Source organism: Alligator mississippiensis, chromosome 6 (genome assembly GCF_030867095.1).
Source record: "Alligator mississippiensis isolate rAllMis1 chromosome 6, rAllMis1, whole genome shotgun sequence".
Taxonomy (NCBI): domain Eukaryota; kingdom Metazoa; phylum Chordata; order Crocodylia; family Alligatoridae; genus Alligator; species Alligator mississippiensis.
Genome location: NC_081829.1, coordinates 69,188,540 through 69,208,536, shown reverse-complemented (window position 1 = coordinate 69,208,536; position 19,997 = coordinate 69,188,540). Strand labels below are relative to the sequence as shown.

The following is a 19,997-nucleotide window of genomic DNA, read 5'->3' as shown; positions in this document are numbered from 1 at the left end:
CTGTTGTTTTGCAAAAGCAGGATGTTATAGGCAAAATGTGGCCCAGGGCACACACCTTACTAGTTATGCCTCTAGTATACTGCATGTATAAAAACCAAGACTAATAAATTTTAAAACTTTTTCCCCCTTTTCTCAATAAGCTGGAAGAAATGTGGGTACATTAGAATCAGTTATTCAAAGAGTCATTACTAGGGACCTACCAAAATCACAGCAGAAGTGCACTGTGCAGTAGCTCCTTTAATCTTGAAGTTTCCCAGGAGAGCCCCTCTGCCAGCCCCTTCCCCCACCCCCAGCTGATTGGCAGAGGGGCCTCACCTTTTGCTCCTGATCAGCAGGTAGGCAAAAACCCTCAGCTTTAAGTATGGGGTAGTTTTTGCCTCACAGCTAGTCAGCACCAAGCAGCAGGGTCACCACGGCCCCTGGGCCAGTCAGCAGTAGGAAACAAAAACTGTGCCATATCTTAAACCACAGTTCTTGCCTCCCTGATGATCTGGTGTGAGCAGCCAGTGGTGGGGCCCCTCCACCAAATTGGGAGAGGGAGCGCACAGGAGAAACTGCACAGTTAAAGAAGCTGCCATGCAGCACACTTCTGTCATGATTTTGGTAGGTTCCTAGTCATTACCCAAGTGTTTTCCCATGAAATGCAATGAATTTAGAAACCTCTAGATCTCACCTCAGATTTTAATCTAAACACAACTGAGTTGTGCTTTCTTACATATATGGGGAGAGTATACTTTAATACTGAAGTGTAAAAAGATTGTATAATTTTATGTATGCATTAATAGGTATAAGAGAAAATATTTAGAATGAGGATTTTTTTTTCTCATGGCTCAAACTGCTTGTAAAGCCCTGAAACAATATATCTGTAAAAACTGAACATATACTAAAGATTTGTTTGGTTTTCTTTGGATACAACTTTTCTTCATACTAAAATTCAGTCTAGCGATCTGTTTAAAAAAAATACAAATTCAAATAGACTAACATAATCTACAGCAAAGTACAGGAACTCTGAATTATCTGATCAGCATCACAGAACACCTTATCAGAAGGGGAGCTGTTCTAGTTTGAATACATCAAGTAAAGGAATTCTGCATAAAAGTATGAAAAGATATACATACCAGGAGTGATATTCAATTCATTTCCCACAGCTAGACTCCAAACTTTCCCACGAACACTTGGGGGCAAGCCTTGCCACCACAGCTCTCGAACTCTTCGGGTAGAACGCCTGGGCAAAGGACAAGACAGAAGGGCATTAGAGAAGTCAGCTATCTTGTTTCCTTTGCATACTGGGCAGTTTAGAGGTAACAACACACAACTCGGGTCAAAATGAAAAACATTTGTTTTTGGATTTACAAGGGCCGAGACCACAATGAAAAGTGACGTTAAAACACCTCCAAGAAATCTCTCATATTTCTCTCTAATGACTTCTCATCATATCAGATGCATCAGCAATGAGTTATAACTTTCTTTGGCAAGAAGGATCTATCCAATCTGTGGCCAAGAGTAGGGAAAAAGAGGGCAAATGAGATTGTGGCTCTTCTGTGAGCCAAGAGGGAAAAAACAAGTTACTTTTGAGTCAGCTTTACAAAACAAAACTGTTTACTTACATGCCTTCCCAGTTAGGTAATATTTCATTGATCCAAATCACCATAGCACTAGCAATATTCTCCTCCTGCTTGAAACGTTCTTTCATTATTTTTTTCCTTTTATGTGCTTCTTTAATTTCTGTTAAATATATTATATTGTTTTAATGCATGATATCCTAGGTACAATCAGCTGACTAATTCATTATTTACAATAATCACTGGAAGAGGAAAACCTAAGTTTGGCTCATATACAAGTACCATATTTTTCATATGTCCCATGTAGAGACTCAAAGTAGAGATTATCAAATAAATTCTTGAAAAATGAATCTATTTAAGGAACAGCAGGTCTCTTAAGCAGAGACGCACAGCCCATTATGGAGAGGGAAAAAGGTCAGGCTGGCACCTAGAACCAAATCCCTGAATATTCCTGTGCCATTGGGCAGCATTGTACTCAGATGCCATGCTGATCTGAAAATGCTACCTCCTGAACAGGAAGCAGTATGTACTGCTTACATGTGGTACTAGAAGTGTCTCTAAGTGTCTTAACAGAGACACTTCTAGTACCACATGTAAGCAGTACATACTACAGAGTTAAGAGACTTCCCAGGTGCAGCACCTGCTAACACCATCATCACTACCACACTAACTACAGGGAGTTGCAGAATCTAAAGTATTTGGAACCAGTGCCTAGAAGGCAAGCCACATACAAATACAGTGTGCTACCTGATACTAATAGACCCCCTTAGCTTAAAATGTAAGCCTGCTCTGAAAAGCAACTGTTTTAAGTGAATGATTTCTAATCTCAAATGCAACACTCAGTTTGCCTGTGAAATATTTTCTCCAATCGCCAAACATGCTGTCAGTCTTGGGACTCGAGATCCAAACTGTATCTTTCTCCCCCAACCTTTTACGCACCACCTCCAAAAGCTTGAACTTGGACAGAAACAGGTATTGGTTGCCTTTTCAAGCAGTACCTCAAGCAGCACAGGTTAGTTTCCAAAAAATAAATACCATTCACACAGCTAATGCAGCTGTTCAAAACTATTAAATACATACTGAGCTCCACTAAGTTCCTTCAGCTTCACTCTGTCACTGGGGGGGGTTTAAGATAAAGTGGCTCTGTTGGACAATCTGGGGTTAGTTTCTTCTTGCTGGGTCAAGATGCCCCTGTAAATGTCCCTAATTTAGTTCCTCATTTTGGCATGTACACGAGTGCATGAAGTGAGATTGGAGAGAAGGAACAGAAACAGTGGTATCTCCACCAAATACTACAAACTCAGTGCCAGAAAGAAATGAATTTGTTTGCTGTGAAGGTCTGTGGATCCCATTTTTCCTTCACTGCATAATTTCATGATCATTCAAATATTAATAAAGTTGACATTTAAAATTACCAGGCATCTTTACATGTACTCTTGGGAGCCTCTTCAATTAAAATGCCCACAGCGTCTCATGTATTCGGTGCGTCTGTGCTTCAAAATGGCAAAAATCCCCTGCCACCATTTTGAAATGTGGGGATTCTGAATACATTCAATGCAGAGGCTGCTGGAGCATTTTAGTTAGACTTAGATTAATCAATCAATAAATTAATTAAATTAAATAGAGTCTGCTTCCATGCATTCTAATTAGAACGCACTGGAGCAGGTGTTGGGCATGTGCATAGGTGCCCATCATCATTGGGTACCTGAGTTAAATCTCACTTAGACAGATGAAGCACTTCTAAGTTACTGTTCCATACTCAGCCAGACATTGCTATATTGCTCATATTTTGAAGATTTTCTTCATAATCATGACAATTAGAGATCTTAACAAAAAAAAGTGGAGATTTTGGAGCCCAACATAACAGGTTGGAAGAGGTTCCAGGACAACATGCCACCAGAGGCACCAGTCTAAATCCAAGCCCTGTCATCATCTGGCAGGTTATGTAGGCAAAGTTATTCCTTCAAATGGATATCTGCAGTTCCAAGAAAATGAGCACAGTGAGCCAGAACTGATTTTATTCTCCACTGAAACCTTGAAAACAAGTCTGTTGTTAAGATTAGCTCAATTCTGCTGAGCTAATAAGCAGAAGAACATGGTTAAAGCTCATTTTTGTTAATTAAGTCAGACAAGACCAAATATACATAGGAAGCATATTGGTTTCAAAGGACCAACCCTGGGTGTGCTCCAGAAGTGCGATGGGGGCAGTTGCTTGAAGCTACTCCAATTAAAGCACCTGCAGCATCTAACATATTCAACTTTCCCACTCTTCAAAATGGCAGTGGGGGCACTTTAACTAAAACCTCACTGAACAGGCCTTAGTTAAAGTGCCCCCGCTGCCATTTTGAAGCACAGGGACACTGAACACATGAAACGCAGAGGCTGCTGGAGTGCACTAGTCAGTATGCTCCAGCAGACTCGATTAAATCTGGCATTCTGTAATTACAGTGCATCGAAGCAGCATCCCCACACATCTCCAAGCACTCTTTCAGTACAGAAAGTGCACTTTGTACAATGCCACATAAAAGCTCCAAACTACTGCACTTTACACAGGGTTTTGATTTCATTCTTGTCTGAGGGGGACGCATCTTGGTACCAGTTACTGTGTATAAAAAAGTTAATTTAAATGTAACAGAACTTCTTTTTAATAATATAAACAGTGGCACTGCCTGTTCAACCATCACACACCTTGTCAAATCAGCAGATTGTAAACGTAAATGAACTCGTCTTCTTGAATTTAGAAAGCAACCGACAGCCTTCTTGGCTGCATAGCTATTTAGAAAAGGGTAGTCTGCTACCTACCGCTTGCTTTTTCCAAGTTTTTAGAATTTTAAAAAGTGAGATTTCGCTTAGAGCCAGGATTAAAAGTATAGGGACACAAGATCAGCAATCTTTCTTTTCAGATATTATCAAAATGCATGGTACTACAAAGCAATAGACTAAAGTATCTGACAGAAAATAATCTCTTAAGAAAGTTAATAGAGAACACATGTAAGCAAAAAAGCTCTCTTGCAACAAAACCTTTGAAAAAGCAGAGAACTATGAAGTCTCAAATGAAGTTTATCTTATTAAATAGTGTCTCCAGATTAAACAAAATTTAAGAATCTACTCAGAGGCTAATAGAAATAAATTTAAATGAAATAATGATTATAAATCTGATTAAAATTATATACAAACAAGCACCACTCTTCCTACTATATATGGAAGGCCTAGTAGAGTGAACTTTACACAACACTGTGCCAACAGTGTTCTTTTTACCTCATTTGTAGTTGTGTGTCATTAGCATTTGAACTTTACAGAACTTCTCAAATATTTAAGAATTTCCTTAATCTCAGCATCTCTAAGGTAATCTACAACATTTGCAATAATAGTTAGTTAAGCTCATTATCTAAACATTCCCATTCTAAATTCACTTTCAATTGCTCATCATTAACTGAAACTTTTATTTACAGGTTCTCCACTGTTGCTTTTCTTGTTTTACAGTTGGTCTCTTTTGGGGCAAGAATTCCTGCTCTCCTCAAATTTTAGCAAAACCATCCAGTGATTATTGACTGAGAAAGGGAAAAAAAATGTATTTTCCCCATACTGAAAAGGATCCTTATAAGCTTTTCTCTCTTGAACAAGAGCTCTAACATTAACAAAATGAATGCAAAATACTGGAATTTGGTCTAGCATGGAGAAGTGGCGTGAAGATGGCATGCTCAGTGAAGTAATGTCTTGGTTTTAATCACTTTTACCAAAATTGAAAATATGGTAGACAGTAGAGCTGTGCGAAGCTTCAGTCGCCAATTTGATTCGGAGATTTGGCCCGATTCAGCAGCCTAATCCAAATCGAATCGGAAGACCCATTAAAAGGTCCAAATCAAATCCAAAGCCTCCAAATCGATTCAGAGAGATTTGGATCAGCCCAGGAGGGGCAGGCACAGCCGGGTGGCTGCAGGTTCTCCTGCAGCTCCTCCAGCTGTGCTTGCCTCTCCCTGGGCAGGCAGAGTGTCCTAGCCACCAGCGGAGGGTTTGGGATTGAGAGAGTGGTCGAGGTTAGAAAGGTAAGAAAGGTTTATTGATTTAATAAACACACAACTATGCGTAGTAACAAAACAACAAGGTCTGACAATAACAATTTGCGTTGGCAACTTATTGGCAGTCCTCTTTGACGCCTGATGTATGACAAGTTTTTTTTGTTGTTGCAAAGCTTAGTGAAGTTAGGCGTCCTTGATTAGCGTTGTCTGAGGGGTACTGGGAAGGACCCTCGTATATAGCCCTTGGGCTTCTTGTGATTTACTAGCCTATGAATCCAGGTTAGCAGCTAATTTTAAATTAGTAGCTTCTTTTATAGAGCTATGTTTTCCTTTTAAATGATTTCTGGATGTGCAGCTAATTTATAATTTTTGAGCTATGCTGATAACTTACAGCCATACAGATTTCCTTACTGCAAACTTTTCTTAGGACTGACCAATAGCAGTACAAGCCTTTGCACTCTTCTGATAAAGGTTAATTTTAACTATGCCACAAGGCTTAACTTACTACTTCTTCTACAAGGCTTTGCTAAATTTACTAGGCCTTACTACATACAAGGCCTCATTACTTTCACTTTAATTAGGCTCTTAGCAGCAACAAACAGCTTATAATACATGAACAAATGATAAGAAACACCTGGTCTAATCTTCACAGCATTCGGCAAGCACCTTAGACAGTTTTCAGCAGTCACACTCTACCTCTTGCTTGCTGAAGCACTGAGAGCTACAGTTGAGATGCTAAAGGTATATGTACTACATCAGGGAATGGGGAGGGATCTTTAAATTTAACTTGCATAGTATGAACAAATTTATGACAACGGTTAAAACACTATTTAGCTGTTGCTACTAGGGTAATACAGAGCACCATGACATTAAGATGGTTAGCCACATAGTTGAGGTGATACTTGGTGACATGTGAACAGTGTAAATTAGCATTGTACTATGTCTCTGTGTAGGTATAATTTATAAACCAAGTTATTACATAGTTTTAACCTGTAGCACGCCCTCCCACCTGGTGGGCTTTACACCATCACTGGAGAGTGTTGTCAGCCACAGGAATGGGAGGGGGTAGACTTTTCTATAAACACAGTGGCTTAAGAGGCTAAACAGATGCAGAATACACTATTGGGGGCACAGACTCAGGGGTGTTGAGCTGAATGGGTTTGGTTTTTTTTTTTTTAGGAAGTATGTAACAACAAGCTTATAAATGAGCAGAGCTACAGCAATTACCTCCCCTCCCACAGTTAGCCATTTTAGCCTTTAGATAGGGAATGTACTCAAGATAATAACTGGTGCCACATGTGTACTGACAGTTACCATTTTGCCAGTTAATTATCTTGGGGTTTAGGTTTTTTGGTTTTTTTGTTGTTTTTTTTTTACTTGGAGACTAGGATTTTCATAGATTTCACAGACATTTGGGCTGGAAGGGACCCCGGAGGATCATTGAGTCCAGAGTCCTGCCCCATGGGCAGGAAGTCAGCAGGGATCATAGGATCCCAGCAAGATAAGCATCCAGATGCGTCCTGAAGGCATTCAAACTGGGTGCTTGAACCACCTCCGGTGGCAGGCTATTCTAAACCTTGGAGGCTTGGACAGCAAGGAAGTTCTTCCTTATATCCAGCCTGAATTGGTCGCAGCGGAGTTTGTGACTGTTCAATCCTGTCATCCGTTGGGGCGCTCTGGTGAACAGACATTCCCCCAGATCCGGATGAGCACCCCTGATAAACTTACAGGTGGCCACCAGATCACCCCTGAGCCTGCGCTTTTCCAGGCTGAAGAGTCCCATGACTCTCAGCCTCTCATCATAAGGTCTGTTTTCCTGACCTCTGATTATGTGCATGGCTCTCCTCTGCAGTCTCTCAAACTTCTCCACATCCTTTTTGAATTGTGGAGCCCAAAACTGGATGCAGTACTCCAGCTGCGACCTCACAAAAGCCGAGTACAACAGGAGAATGACGTCCCATGATTTGCTTGAGAAGCATCTATGGATGCAAGCCAACATTTTGCTCACTTTATTAGCCACAGCATCACATCAAAGGCTCGTGTTCATCTTGTGGTCAATCATGACCCCCAAGTCCCTTTCATCTGTAGTGCTAACCAGTGCATCACTGCTGAGCCTATAAGCATGCTGCAGGTTTTTCGTCACAAGGTGGAGAACCTTGCATTTTTCAGTGTTGAACACCATCAGGTTCTCATCTGCCCATTTCATGAGCCCATCAAGATCTGCCTGGATCGCCCTCCTGTCCTCAGGTGTGGATGCTTTACCGCAGAGTTTGGTGTTGTCGGCAAACTTGGTGAATCTGCCTCTGACACCAATGTCCACATCATTGATGAAGATGTTAAACAGTACAGGCCCTAGGACCCCACTGGTGACCGCACACCAAGACGACTGGCTTCCGTCAACCACCACCCTCTGGGTCCTACCACAGAGCCAATTCCCCAGCCAGCAGATTGTGGCGAGGTCGAGGCCGCAGTTAACCAGCTTTGCCAAGAGGTGATCACGGGATACCAGATCAAAGGCTTTTTTAAAGTCAAGATATATGACATCAATCTCCTCTCCCTTGTCCAGGTGATAGGTCACCTGGTTGTAAAAGGAAGTGAGATTGATCAAGCAAGACCTACCCACAACAAACCCATGCTGAGTATCCCTCAGGATATTGCCGTCAGCTAGTCTGTTAAGGATGGCCTCTTTGATAATCTTTTCCAAGACCTTCCCCAGGATAGAGGTCAGGCTGATGGGCCTGTACTTTGCTGGATCTACTTTCCTCCCTTTCTTGAAGATAGGCACCACCATTGGCCTTCTTCCAATCTTCGGGCACTTCACCAGAGCACCAGGAGTTCTCAAAGTTCCATGCCAGGGGCTGGGCTATGATGCTTGCCAGCTCCTTGAGTACCATTTTTTATTTGCTCTGGGGTGGCGGGTTTTTTTTAATACAGATACTGCGGCTGGACTACATGAAGGTCATCTGAGCACATTTTTGGGGGATGCTTTTTAGGGTTAGGCCACTCCTTTAGGTCTTTAGGAGCAAGTTTATGAATATTTGGGTAATAAGAAAGATAGTAGACACGCCTTACCTAAGAAACACAATAAGGCATTAGTAAGAAGAATACAGTTATAACAGTCCACCACTTTATGGTGCTAGCTGATTTAGACAGGTGACAGAGCAGGACTTGTCTTTAGTGGTAGGCTTAATTAGAAATGGTTATGGCTGCATTTGTGGACAGATTTAATTTGTAGGAACAAGACAACAAGGAGCTTGGTTCCTATTAGATGAATCTGACTTAAATACCTACCATGTGTTATGCACACTTTTTGCCAATACTGTCCCCTTCTATTTATTTCTTTGAGGATGCTTATTACCACCTGATCTCCTGCCTGGAGCTTTCCCAGGTCACCACCCTTAGGTTGCTTTACTGCTGGCTTGCGGGGACCACCCAATCTAAAGGCCTGTTGCACAGGGCTACCTCCTGGACGGGGTTGGTTATTAGCCCAATTGATAGCTCGATCCAGGTGCAAGTCCTAGTCCTTAAGAGCTGGGCCAGTGGCCAACCGCAAATTGTATTTGAAGATATTAGTGGAGCTGTGGGAGAAGCCCCATCCCCTGCCCAGCCCCAGCCTCCCAGCACTTTAAAAAAGGGCCACATTCACCAGCTGCAGCAGCAGCAGCAATCAGGGCCTCTGAGGGCTCATGGCAGGAACCCCCCCCACCGTGCGCAGCACAAGGTAGTAGGGGGCAGCGAGGATCGCCGCCCCCAACTTGGCACCCACACAGCAGCAATTGTAAAGTGCAGGTACAGCGTGGCTGGGTAGGGCGTCGCGCACTGTTGGGAACTGGGGTGGCTCCAGCAGTGTCAGCTGGAGCCCGGCACCACTCAGCCCCAGCACCCAGACAGCACACGACGGCCTGCCAAGCTGTGCTGCACCCGCGCCATGGGGCAGCTGCCACTTAGCTGCCAGGCAGGGGGGTGATCCCCACTGCCCCACACTGTGTGGGGGAGGCTCTGCCATGAGCCCCAAGAGGCCCTGATTGCTGCTGCAGCCAGTGAGTGCAGGGTTGTTTTTTGTTCCCCCCTAAGTGCTGGGAGGCTGGGGCCAGGCAGGGGATGGGGCCAGGCAGGGCAGCCATGGGGGCTTCTCCCACAGCTCCCCCGCCTGGGGAGAAGCAGGCACAGCCGGAGGAGCCATGGGAGAACGAGCAGCCGCCCAGCTGTGCCTGCCTCTCCTCAGCTAATCCGAATCAGTGCCAAATCCCCAATTCTGATTTGGCCTAATTGAACGTGGACAGTGATTCGAATTACCGAATTGCATCACTGTCCTCTGAATCGGAGTCAAACACTTTCCTATTCGCACAGGCCTAGTAAACAGCACATTTTATCTAGTGTGCAAAAGGGCACGTGCAAAAAAAACCAACTCAGCTGGGGTCTGATATACTTTATCAAGTGCACAAATTAATAAAAACAGGGTCCACGGAATCCTAGCATCCAGTAGTGACTAAGATGAACTTCTGCAGTCACCCGCCCTTTCAGTATGCAAGAAATAGAGCTCACCTTGCATGTTTACAGCTTTGCAGACCAAAACAGGTAGAAGAGTTTTAAAAGACCACCACTACCACCACCACCACCACCACAGAATTCAGCTACATTAAAAAAAAACAAAAAACAACAAAACTCAAAAAGGTCAGTTTTGTCCTACATTTGCTTTAAGGATAGGCTAGTATAGGGGTGGGCAAAATACAGCCCGCAGAGCCCCTAAAAAAATTTAGAAAATTAAAATTTATCTGTCCCTGGTTTCTGTCAAAGATTACAGGAACCAAGGGCAGTAGGACCCAGGGGAAGCCCTGGAGGGCTCCTTCAATAGCAGGGCCCACCCAGCCCCTCCCCCCAGCCGGTACTTCTGGCCTGGGACCCCACGCCGGAATATCAGGTAAGGGGAAACAGCCCCGTGCCGGAGCACAGGGGAAAAGCAGCCCCTCCCCTGCCCCATTCCCAGAGCTCCCTGCTGCAGCCACTTGCAGCCTGTGTGGGGCTGTCCTGAGGAGGCACAGGCAGCCCCATGCGGGCTATGAGCGGCTGCAGCATGGGGCGCCAGCTACAGGGGCGGGGCTGCTTTTCTCCCCTGCGCTCAGAACCAGCTTGTGACCCACCCCCGCTGCCAGCCTGGGCCCTGCGCCAGCTCAAGGGTCGCCCATCAGGGCTGTGTGCAGCGGCAGCAGCTGCCCCCCACCCCCCTGAGCAGTGTTTGCTGCTGCTGCCCAGCGCATGAGCTCCAGGCAGGCAGGCAGCAGCAAACAATGCCCAGCACAGGGGGGGCAGTGGGGGGGCCGCAGCTGCTGCTGCCATGCACAGCCCCAACGGGTGAGCCTGGAGCCAGCGCGGGACCAGGCTGGCAGCAGGGGCAGGTTACAAACTGGTGCTGAGTGCAAGGGAAAAGCGGCCCCTCCCCTACCCCATGGCTAGCGCACCATGCTGCAGCCACTCGCAGCCCAATACACCAATTCTGATTGACAGCATTTGATGCTACTGCAAGGGAAAGTGCCTTGTGTGACCATTATATACTATAAGTAGGTGAGTAGAGCCAATGTTTATATAATTTGATGTAATACAAATGTGCCATAACACAATATTAGCAGTAACATCTCAAAAAAGGCTTTCTACAAACAGCTCATCTGCTCGAAAACAAAGAGATCATATATTTAGAATGAATATTTGTTGGGATGATTGAACATTAACAATAACATTGGAGAACGCAAGAGCAAGAAAAAGAGGTTTATGCCTTCAATCATTAGCATAACAAGGGTAGGGGTGCACTGCACCAGTTCTGAGCACCCACTTAGAGGGGGTACCAGAATGGTGGCTTCCTGGAGAGTCCATGGTGCTGCAGCAGCAGCTAGGTGCAGAAATATGGTACATCAAAACAACCACCAGGACTGGAGAGACAGCTCTATACCACCAGCCAGGAACCAAGTCCCTGGGTCAAGACTGCCACCCCCAAATACACCTCCCCAACAGAGTTAAAAGCCAACATAATTAACATACCTCGTTTTTTTGCCTCTGCCACCATTTCATCATATTCTTGTCGATGACGTAAAGCCTCCTCTATGGATTTGGCAGGGAGATTTCTGAAAACAAGGGGTTCCTGAATCTAATATGCAAATGACGTTTTGAACCATTTAAAAAAAAAAAAGTCTATTTGATTTCTTCCTTTCTAAGGTGAACTTACTGCTTCTATCACTTGCTGAGTGTCAGCAACAGTTACTGAAATTTGCTATTTATCCATAAACATTTACTTTACCATTTCTTGGCTCAACTTTGTTGTCCCTGACTAAACCAGAACTGGAAGCAAAACATGTAGAAGAGCGAACTTTAGAGAAGAGACACTCCCCAACCCAAATTGAAAATCACCAGTTTTAAAGTTCCCAAACACCTTCTGCAATGGCATTTTTGTACAAAAATATCCACTAAGGGTTGGTCTACCACAAGGGTGGGCAATTATTTTCGGCAGAGGGCCGCTTACTGAGTTTTGGCAAGCCAACAAGGGTCACATGACAGGCAGCCAGGGGCAGATAAATATTAATTTTCTTAATTTTTTAGGGGCCCCCATGCTCCTGTGGGACACTCCATCCACCCCCACCTTCTCAGCATTCACGAGCCACCTGGTACCTTGAGGTATGTAGAACCCCCCCCCCCCCCCCCCAATATAAAACGGTCTATGGTCGAATTGTCGAGTCTCTCCAAATCGAATTGGAGGTTTCTGATTAGATTTGGAGAGATTAATGGGTCCCCCAATTAGATTCAGAGATTCAGCCGCCAAATCAAATCTGCGACCGAAGCTTTGCACAGCCTTAGAAGATACTACGTAAACATTTGGTATCTGGTCTCTAACCATCTACTCTTCTTCACATTATTTATGCTGTGGCTCAGTTTCATGGGTGTACTAAAATGAACCTCTCCTTCAACTCCAGAGAGAAAACTCATTAAGACCTGTAACATTTTCAAAGAGTAGAAAAATCAGAAGTTTCCAAATAAAAGTGCTGCGCAGTGAGACGCTGCTGAAGTTGAATACCAAACAAAGCATACATCTGAGAGAATTCATAAAAGGTGCAGCCTGTGCGTTTTTTGTTGTTCTGAATTCTGTAAGAGACTTGGGAGTTCCTTTGCATTTCAAATATTACTACAATCTCGTCAAATCTATCAACTGCCTATTTTAATTCTTATTACCAAAAAAAAAATTAAATAAATTTGTAGTTTCACCATCAATGAAAATAAAATGCATTTATATATAGTTTCACATTATGTATCCTTGTAAATTTATCACTATTTAAGATGTATGGCAAGCTTATTCAGTGGTGTGGAACTGCAAATTTGTAGTGTTCTCTCTGGCTGTGGAAGAAAACTCAAGATTTATACACCCTTGGGAAATCAACTATAAAACAGGACATGCCATGCACAATGTGTGCTTTAGTACCGTAATAAACTTGTTCCAACTGTCTAATTCACTGGTTTTCAGCCTTTTCATCTTCAAGGCACCTCTCTGAAACTTGTTAACTGAGCATTAGCCCTTTTTAAAAGTGAGGGAAGCAAAGGTGGGGGAACAGATGAGCAAAGAGCCTGAGCTTGTGCTAGTCTCAGCTTATCTCCTCACACCTCACAGACCCTTCAAAAGTACCTGGCAGCAACCCAGGGTACCTCAGCACCCTGGCTAAGAAGCATTGGTTTAATCTTTGGAAGAGTATACATAGTCTAGCTACATCAGAAAATGACTTGCTGCTTAAAAGTAGTTATCAGAAAGAGGCCCATCTGGTACCTCAGAACTGAACACTGTCTGGTCATTCATAGAGACCACACAAACAATTTTTGTTACTCTAACTCTACTAAAAGTGATTGTGCTCTCTACATGAAGACTACATGGCTGATCAACAACAATTTTAAGGAATCAACATTGTCATTTGCTGAAAACTATTTTCTACTGGCAAAAGGTTATCTTCCTGGTATAGAAATAATTCTGAACTACTGAGTCTTCATCCTGTATTTCATGCAGAAAGCACATTTTCACAATGGCCATGTTTAGTTTGTTTTTCAGATCCCAAATTAGACTTTTGTACTAACTGATATGACCAGTAGATAAACAGCTGCAGGTGATGAGTCCTACTTAGCAATCCAGCAAATTATATATCTTGGAAACCAAGCAGTAGAGAAATAGGGTTTTGGATAAAGAGAAAATCTACAACAGACTGAGATTTGTTGAGTGAGCATGTCTAAGAACCTGTCAAAGGCAACAAACTAATGGCCCTATGGAATAAACATAATGTGAATCCTGGCCTTAAGGTAAATGAGAGAGTTTAGCAACTGACTTTAACAGGGCCAAGATTTCATGTGAATATAGCTACAGTCTTAAGACTGTTTTAATTGGATTACTGTAATATTTGGAATAAGAAGCTTGAATGTCCTATTTACAATTTGTTAGGCATGTGTATATATTTACTCCATGGCAGAATTACTTTCTGTACTTACGATGGTCTATCTTCCAGAATAAGAGCAGTGGTAGAAAGGGGTTCAAATTCAATATTTTTTCGTCTTGATGACTGAAGTGGTGGCTTGCACATTCTTCCTGTTCGTGCTTCATATTCCTAAATGAAATTATAAAAACATGCAAGTTACATAATGAAACAAACAGCAAGAAACTAATTAATACCAGCTTTAAAATGAATTACAGCACCCAAACAATGCTACCTTTTCAGGACTGTAAGGGAGCAAACATGAACAGCAAACATGAATTCTAGCTGATTTACTTGGCCACTCCTGATCAAGACCAGTTTCTAAACTGTGTGTATGCATGCGTGCGCATATACACAAAAGACTAAATGACATGTTTTATATCAATGCAAGTATGTTTTCTTAATTGGAATGCAATTCTATTTGAGCAGAAATCTGAAGAATTAAAAAGGAGAGTGCTAGTTGAGATTAAGCAAAAAAAAGTAACATCCCTCCACAATTCTGCATTTCCTTCCTTCTTTCTTGATTGCAGGTAACATGGTTAGCATGTTGCTCTCTTTGTTTGATTTTCACTTTAATTCCACCTTTTCAGCATCCTTCTGAATCCCAGTAAGAACACATAATTCTTACTGTCATTCAAATGTAATTATGGTACGTGTCCTCTGTGTACAAAAATCTTACTTTTTTCACTGTTCTATCACTTATTGATATGCATGTTTTAAACTGTGTTATGATGAACAAGAACAAAATAAAACTGCCTACAGATACCCCTACCTATTCATCAGCAAAGAACCTTCACTCCAAAATGATTTAAACAAGGATTTCTTGGGAGTTTCAGACACATATAAAGCTCAGATTTAAAACCTTTAAAACAGGGAATTGGAGAGTGCTATTTACCAGAGCACCCCTAGGAGTAACTAGGAATAATGGGTACAAACTAGTAAACAGCAGACTCAGGTTAGACATTAGGGAAAAAATGTTTACAGTAAGGGTGGCCAGAATCTGGAAGGGGCTTCCAAGTTAGGTGATAGTACCACCTCTCTTGGAGGTCTTCAAGAGGAGGTTTGATAGTCACCTGGCTAGGGTCATCTGACCTCAGTCCTCTTTCCTGCCAGGGGCAGGGGGTCGAACACGATGATCCTTTGTGGTCCCTTCCAACTCTACAATCTAAGAATCTATGAATTTGGCACAGAAGCAGCAGCACTTCTACATATAATCAAAGTTAGGTTTGCTCCTACTGATAAATACAGGTCAAGCGTTTACAGGAATGATGGCATTTTACTGCTTAACCAGTAATTTATCAATCTAGTGTCCAAGATGCAACAAGAATAACACTTTTCATAAACTTCTTTAAAAGCAGTTAGATCTTTTGGCTAAGTGCAGACATTCAAGGAGGTTGGATCAGGTTAAAAATGGCCTCCCAAATATAAATTACTTCACCCAGGTGTGGGCCTTACACTGAAACCCAGGCTCAGTGACTGGAAATCAAGCTAAACCTGTACCTATACAAAAGTTCCATACCCAGAGACTGATTTATAAATGGTGGAACACAGTCTAAGAGAGACCCGGACTGAAATACACTCAAATTGATTTAAGTTAGACCAGTGCATTGAACTTCTGTACAGTTACATACGCAGCCCAAAAGGTGGGAAAGCCCATCCCAGCTCCCCCAGGCCCCTCCTCCTCCCCTCCCTCAAACCAGCCAGCTTGCCTCCCCACCCCCAACGCTGCATCACATAAGCTGCTCGTGGTGCTGGTTTTATCAGCATTCACCACTGCTGGGAGCTGAGAAAGTAAGTATCAGTGGGGGGAGAGGCAGGAAGGAGGGTTTGCCTTAAGGGGTCAGGGAGCTAAAAATAGCTTCTGGTCCCCTCAAATCCCCGATCCCACTAAACCCATCCAGTCGCCAGCAACACCCCCACCCACCCCCGCCCATGGACTGCCTTCCCCGCCCCACCCCCATTGCTCCTGCAGATGCTGCCTGCCTCCCCAATCCGCACCCCTCCCCTGGAGCCTGCCTGCCCCCACATTCTGCAATCTTCACCCCACTAGTCCTCACCCCATCCCAACTTACCTTAGATTGGATGGCCATTTAACATGATCTAACCTTCCCCGTAACCCAATCTGCTCCTACTGACCAGATGTTTCAAAACTGGACTGTACCACAGACATTGACATTAGACATCAGGGCTGGAAGGGACCTCGTAAGAGCATCGGGTCTAGCCGAATTGGTATTAGGTTCCAAATTTCCTGCCTAAAAAATTATTTGTAATTGGCTTAGGACCATCTGTTCATGGGCCAACATTGTTCTTTAGTTTAGATGGTACTTTTCACTGCTGTGTTTACCACCACTCCTCCCATTACATTTGCACACAGCAAATCACAGTCCCTCTAAGTCTTTGCTTTGGTCAGCTAAACAACTTAAATCTCACTTTGTAAGAGAAGATGACAGGAAAATGGAGAGCCTAACAGCCTTCTTTGTACTTGTTCCTCCTGCAGATGATTCTCTTAACCCCGATTCACATGCACATATTTTTTATCTTCAAATGGCTGAGAAACATGAAGTTCACAATTAGGCTGTCTAATATAATCTGCCTACCTCTTTAGAAGTGCATTTAAATTGCTCTAGGTCTAACTGGCCTGAAAAAAAGATATGAAGCAGCAAAAATAGCTGAAACAAAAAAACAAAAAACAAAAAATGATTGCAGTAAGAAACGTTATTATGAATCAGAGATAAAAGTGATACAGGAAAAAGAGCTCAATTATAAACAGAATTTTTTAAATCCCTAATAGGTCTTTGTTAAATATTTTCACCTAATACCTCACTATGTAACACACAAGATTTCTAATGTTTTACCTAACTCAACATAAGAGCAATAACATTTGAAAGCCATTAAGAATTCTTACATGTCCCTCCCTTCTAATAGTATCATGTCAATGCTCTAAGCAAACTGTAGAGTATTAAGTTTTAATAAGTCCTTGTTTCTTGCATGAATTCTCTGAAGTTTGCAATTGAGATTTTTCAAAACACTTGGTTACATAACACTAATTTCTGAGGAATGAGTGATTAAATTGTGAGAAGAAAAGTACAGTACAGTACTTGAACAAACATTTGCTAGTGTTCCAATTAAGATCATTCAGATTTTTAACAACCTTTAACATCTGAAGCCTGCAGAAAAGTAGCATGAAGATTAATTCTCCCTCATTTCTTTTCTATGAAGAAAGTTATTTTTATTGGACTATTTTATAAAAATTGACTTCTAAGTTATATAGTAACCAACTTACATGGAGATTCATTTTTACTGTGAACCAGACTTCAGCTCTCTCAAATGGCATTTACTTTTATCTTAAAACATTCTATTTACATATAAAACAGACTAAGTACTAATGACTAAAAGTATTAGTTCCTCTAGTTCAGTTTCTTTCATGTCATGCAATTTAACAAAGAATATTAAAAGGTGGAGCATTACATTGAAAAAACAAAAAGGGAAAAAGTGTGGTTTCAATATAGCTAACTTTCTAAAATACATTTGTTCCCAAGCAGCCAAGAACACTGTTCAAATGCTCATAAAATTTGTCTAAAAAATTAAGTTTATGCCTGTACATATTTCTGCATACTGCCCATTCTTCCTTTTTTTTTTCCCTGAAACAATGTTTTACACTGAATGCACTCCTACAAAGAGGACCTGTTCATCTTCTCTGGATAAGCCAATAAACTGTTAATTGTAAAGTTATTAATTTGACAATATTGTATATTCCTGATCAAGCACCTCAAAATTTTCTGTGCAATAGAACTGTACTTTTAGATCCGTTTCCCCATTAACAATAGGGCTAAGTACAGACAGTCAAAAAGCCCAAGGCTGAATCAATTCAGTCTTTGCAGGCTTTTGTAAACTGTCTAGATTGAATTGGTAAGACAGTGAACTGATGTTCACATTTCAAACCCAAAAGTCATCCACACACCTGCTGTGGTCCATACCAGGAATTGAGGGGCACTACAGCATGCCTCCCAGCCTGCTGGCCACTGCAGAGAACTGGGAGACGGGCGATTCCTCCCGCCATGCCCCATCTTCAGCCCGCAGCCATTAGAGGAGGGGTGTGGGGGGAAGTGACCCCTACTCAACCCCCAGCCAGGGTCTCCCCAGAGCTGGGGAAGCCCCCACGGAGGCATTTCTCCCTTTCTCCATCATGCCCAGAGCTGGTTCCCTTAACCATGCTCCCTCCTCAGTCCAGGCCACCCGAGGAAGACATATTGGGGGGGGGGGGGCACGACGACGACACCCTTCCCCCACCTTACATCAGACCTCCAGTCACGGTCTCCCCAGCACAGGGCTAAGGAGCTTGGGGGGGGGGGAGGGGGAAGCCCCCAGGGGGCCATTTACCATGCTTCCCCTGCACCCAGGGCCGGAGCCAGGGCCAATCACCCAGCCATGCCCCCTCCTTGGCCAGCTGTGGAGCGAGTGGTGGGGGAAATGCTCCCCAACCCCACCTGGCTCCAGCCCCAAGCCAGGCTGTACTGGGTATGGGGGGGCAGGAGGGGAACCCACAGTGGAGGCCATTCTCTGCCCTACTCCCCCCTAAGCCAACCTACCAGCCACAGAGGGAAAGTAGCCAGGTGATGGCCCCAGCTCCCAGCTCAGGTGGAGTGAATAAAGCCCTCACTGTGGGCTTCCCTGCTGCCAGAAGCCAGGACCATCCCCTAGCCTTGCCCCCTCCTTGGCCAGCAGGCCAGCTGAGGAGGGAGTGAAGATGGAAAGAGAGCCCCCACCCAGCTCTGGACCCCCAGCCAGGCTGTGCCCAGCATGGGGAAGAAAGCTCGCAATGGGGGCCATTTTACCCCCCTCTCCTCAGCTGGTCTGCTGGCCAAAGAAGTGGCATATCTGGGTGACTGCCCCACCCCTGCACAACATGGCTGGGGGGGGGGGTCCAGAGCTGGGGAGGGCTTCCCCCCCCACTCTCTCCCTCCTCAGCTGGCCTGGGAAGGGCCATGGCCAGGTGACTGTCCCGGCTCCAAGCTTCAGGGAAGCCTGCAGTAGGGCTTTACTCCTCCCACCCAGCCTGGGAGCAGAGGCAATCACCTGGCCACGTTCCCTCCCTGGCCAGTGGGCCCTCTGAGGAGGGAGGGGGAAGGGAAAAAAAGAGCCCCCCTATGCCTGGCTCTTAACCCCCAGCTGGGCTGTGCCTGGTTGCAGGGTGGGGGGAGCCTGAAGTGAGTGCTTTAGTCCCCCAACCCGAGCCAGGACCCAGGGCGATCACCTGGCCACACTCCCTCCCCGACCAACGGGCAGGCTAAGGAAGGAGTAGGGGGTACCCTCCCACACCCCTAGGGCTATGCCCAACATGCACCAGTTTATGTGCAACTTCTGTCCCTAGCCTAGAAGTGGTTAATCTCATTGCCTATAATCTATCCACAGACATTTCAAATTCATCTGGAATAACGAAAGTAAAGGAGATTTACAACAATGTGATAGCTATTTTATACTGACACCAACTCTTACAAGAAAATGAAAACAACTTCAAAATCCCAAAGCACAGAAGGATATCCAAAACCTTTGGGTAATACAAATGATAACTGGCAGGTTTAGAAGTCTCTGATTAAAGTCCTTAGACCAGTGAGGGAGTAATGTCTAAGGACTCCATGCTTACATTTCCTCTACTCTTCCCAAGTATGCTCCATGAAATGGCTTCAAAAAACATAAAAGTTCAGGTTAACTACTTTGTCTTAGAAGTGGTGGCTCCATTATATCTTTCGCATTCTCCAGCTGACAATTTCCATCTACAGGTCTACTTCTGAATTAAAGTCTTCTCATTTTTATTCCTGCTGCATGTAGAAAATGAGGGATATGACAGAATAAGTGATGTAGAAATGAGCTTCCACATTCCTGACAAACCTCTAGAAACCAGTCTACTGAGACTGGAAGAGCTG

The 19,997-nt window shown here is 43.8% G+C and overlaps 1 protein-coding gene across 1 annotated transcript in view; it reads right to left on the bottom strand.

Moving 5' to 3' along the window:
• The window catches only part of TBC1D12 (TBC1 domain family member 12), a 98,417-nt gene that overhangs the window by 20,213 nt on the left and 58,207 nt on the right, over positions 1-19,997 (bottom strand). Inside the window, exons 3-6 of the mRNA XM_006263759.4 lie at positions 14,090-14,205; positions 11,615-11,697; positions 1,608-1,725; positions 1,119-1,225 (exon numbers count right to left, since the gene is read on the bottom strand). Coding sequence (XP_006263821.3) covers positions 1,119-1,225; positions 1,608-1,725; positions 11,615-11,697; positions 14,090-14,205 — 424 coding nt within the window. The remainder of the gene's footprint in view (positions 1-1,118; positions 1,226-1,607; positions 1,726-11,614; positions 11,698-14,089; positions 14,206-19,997) is intronic.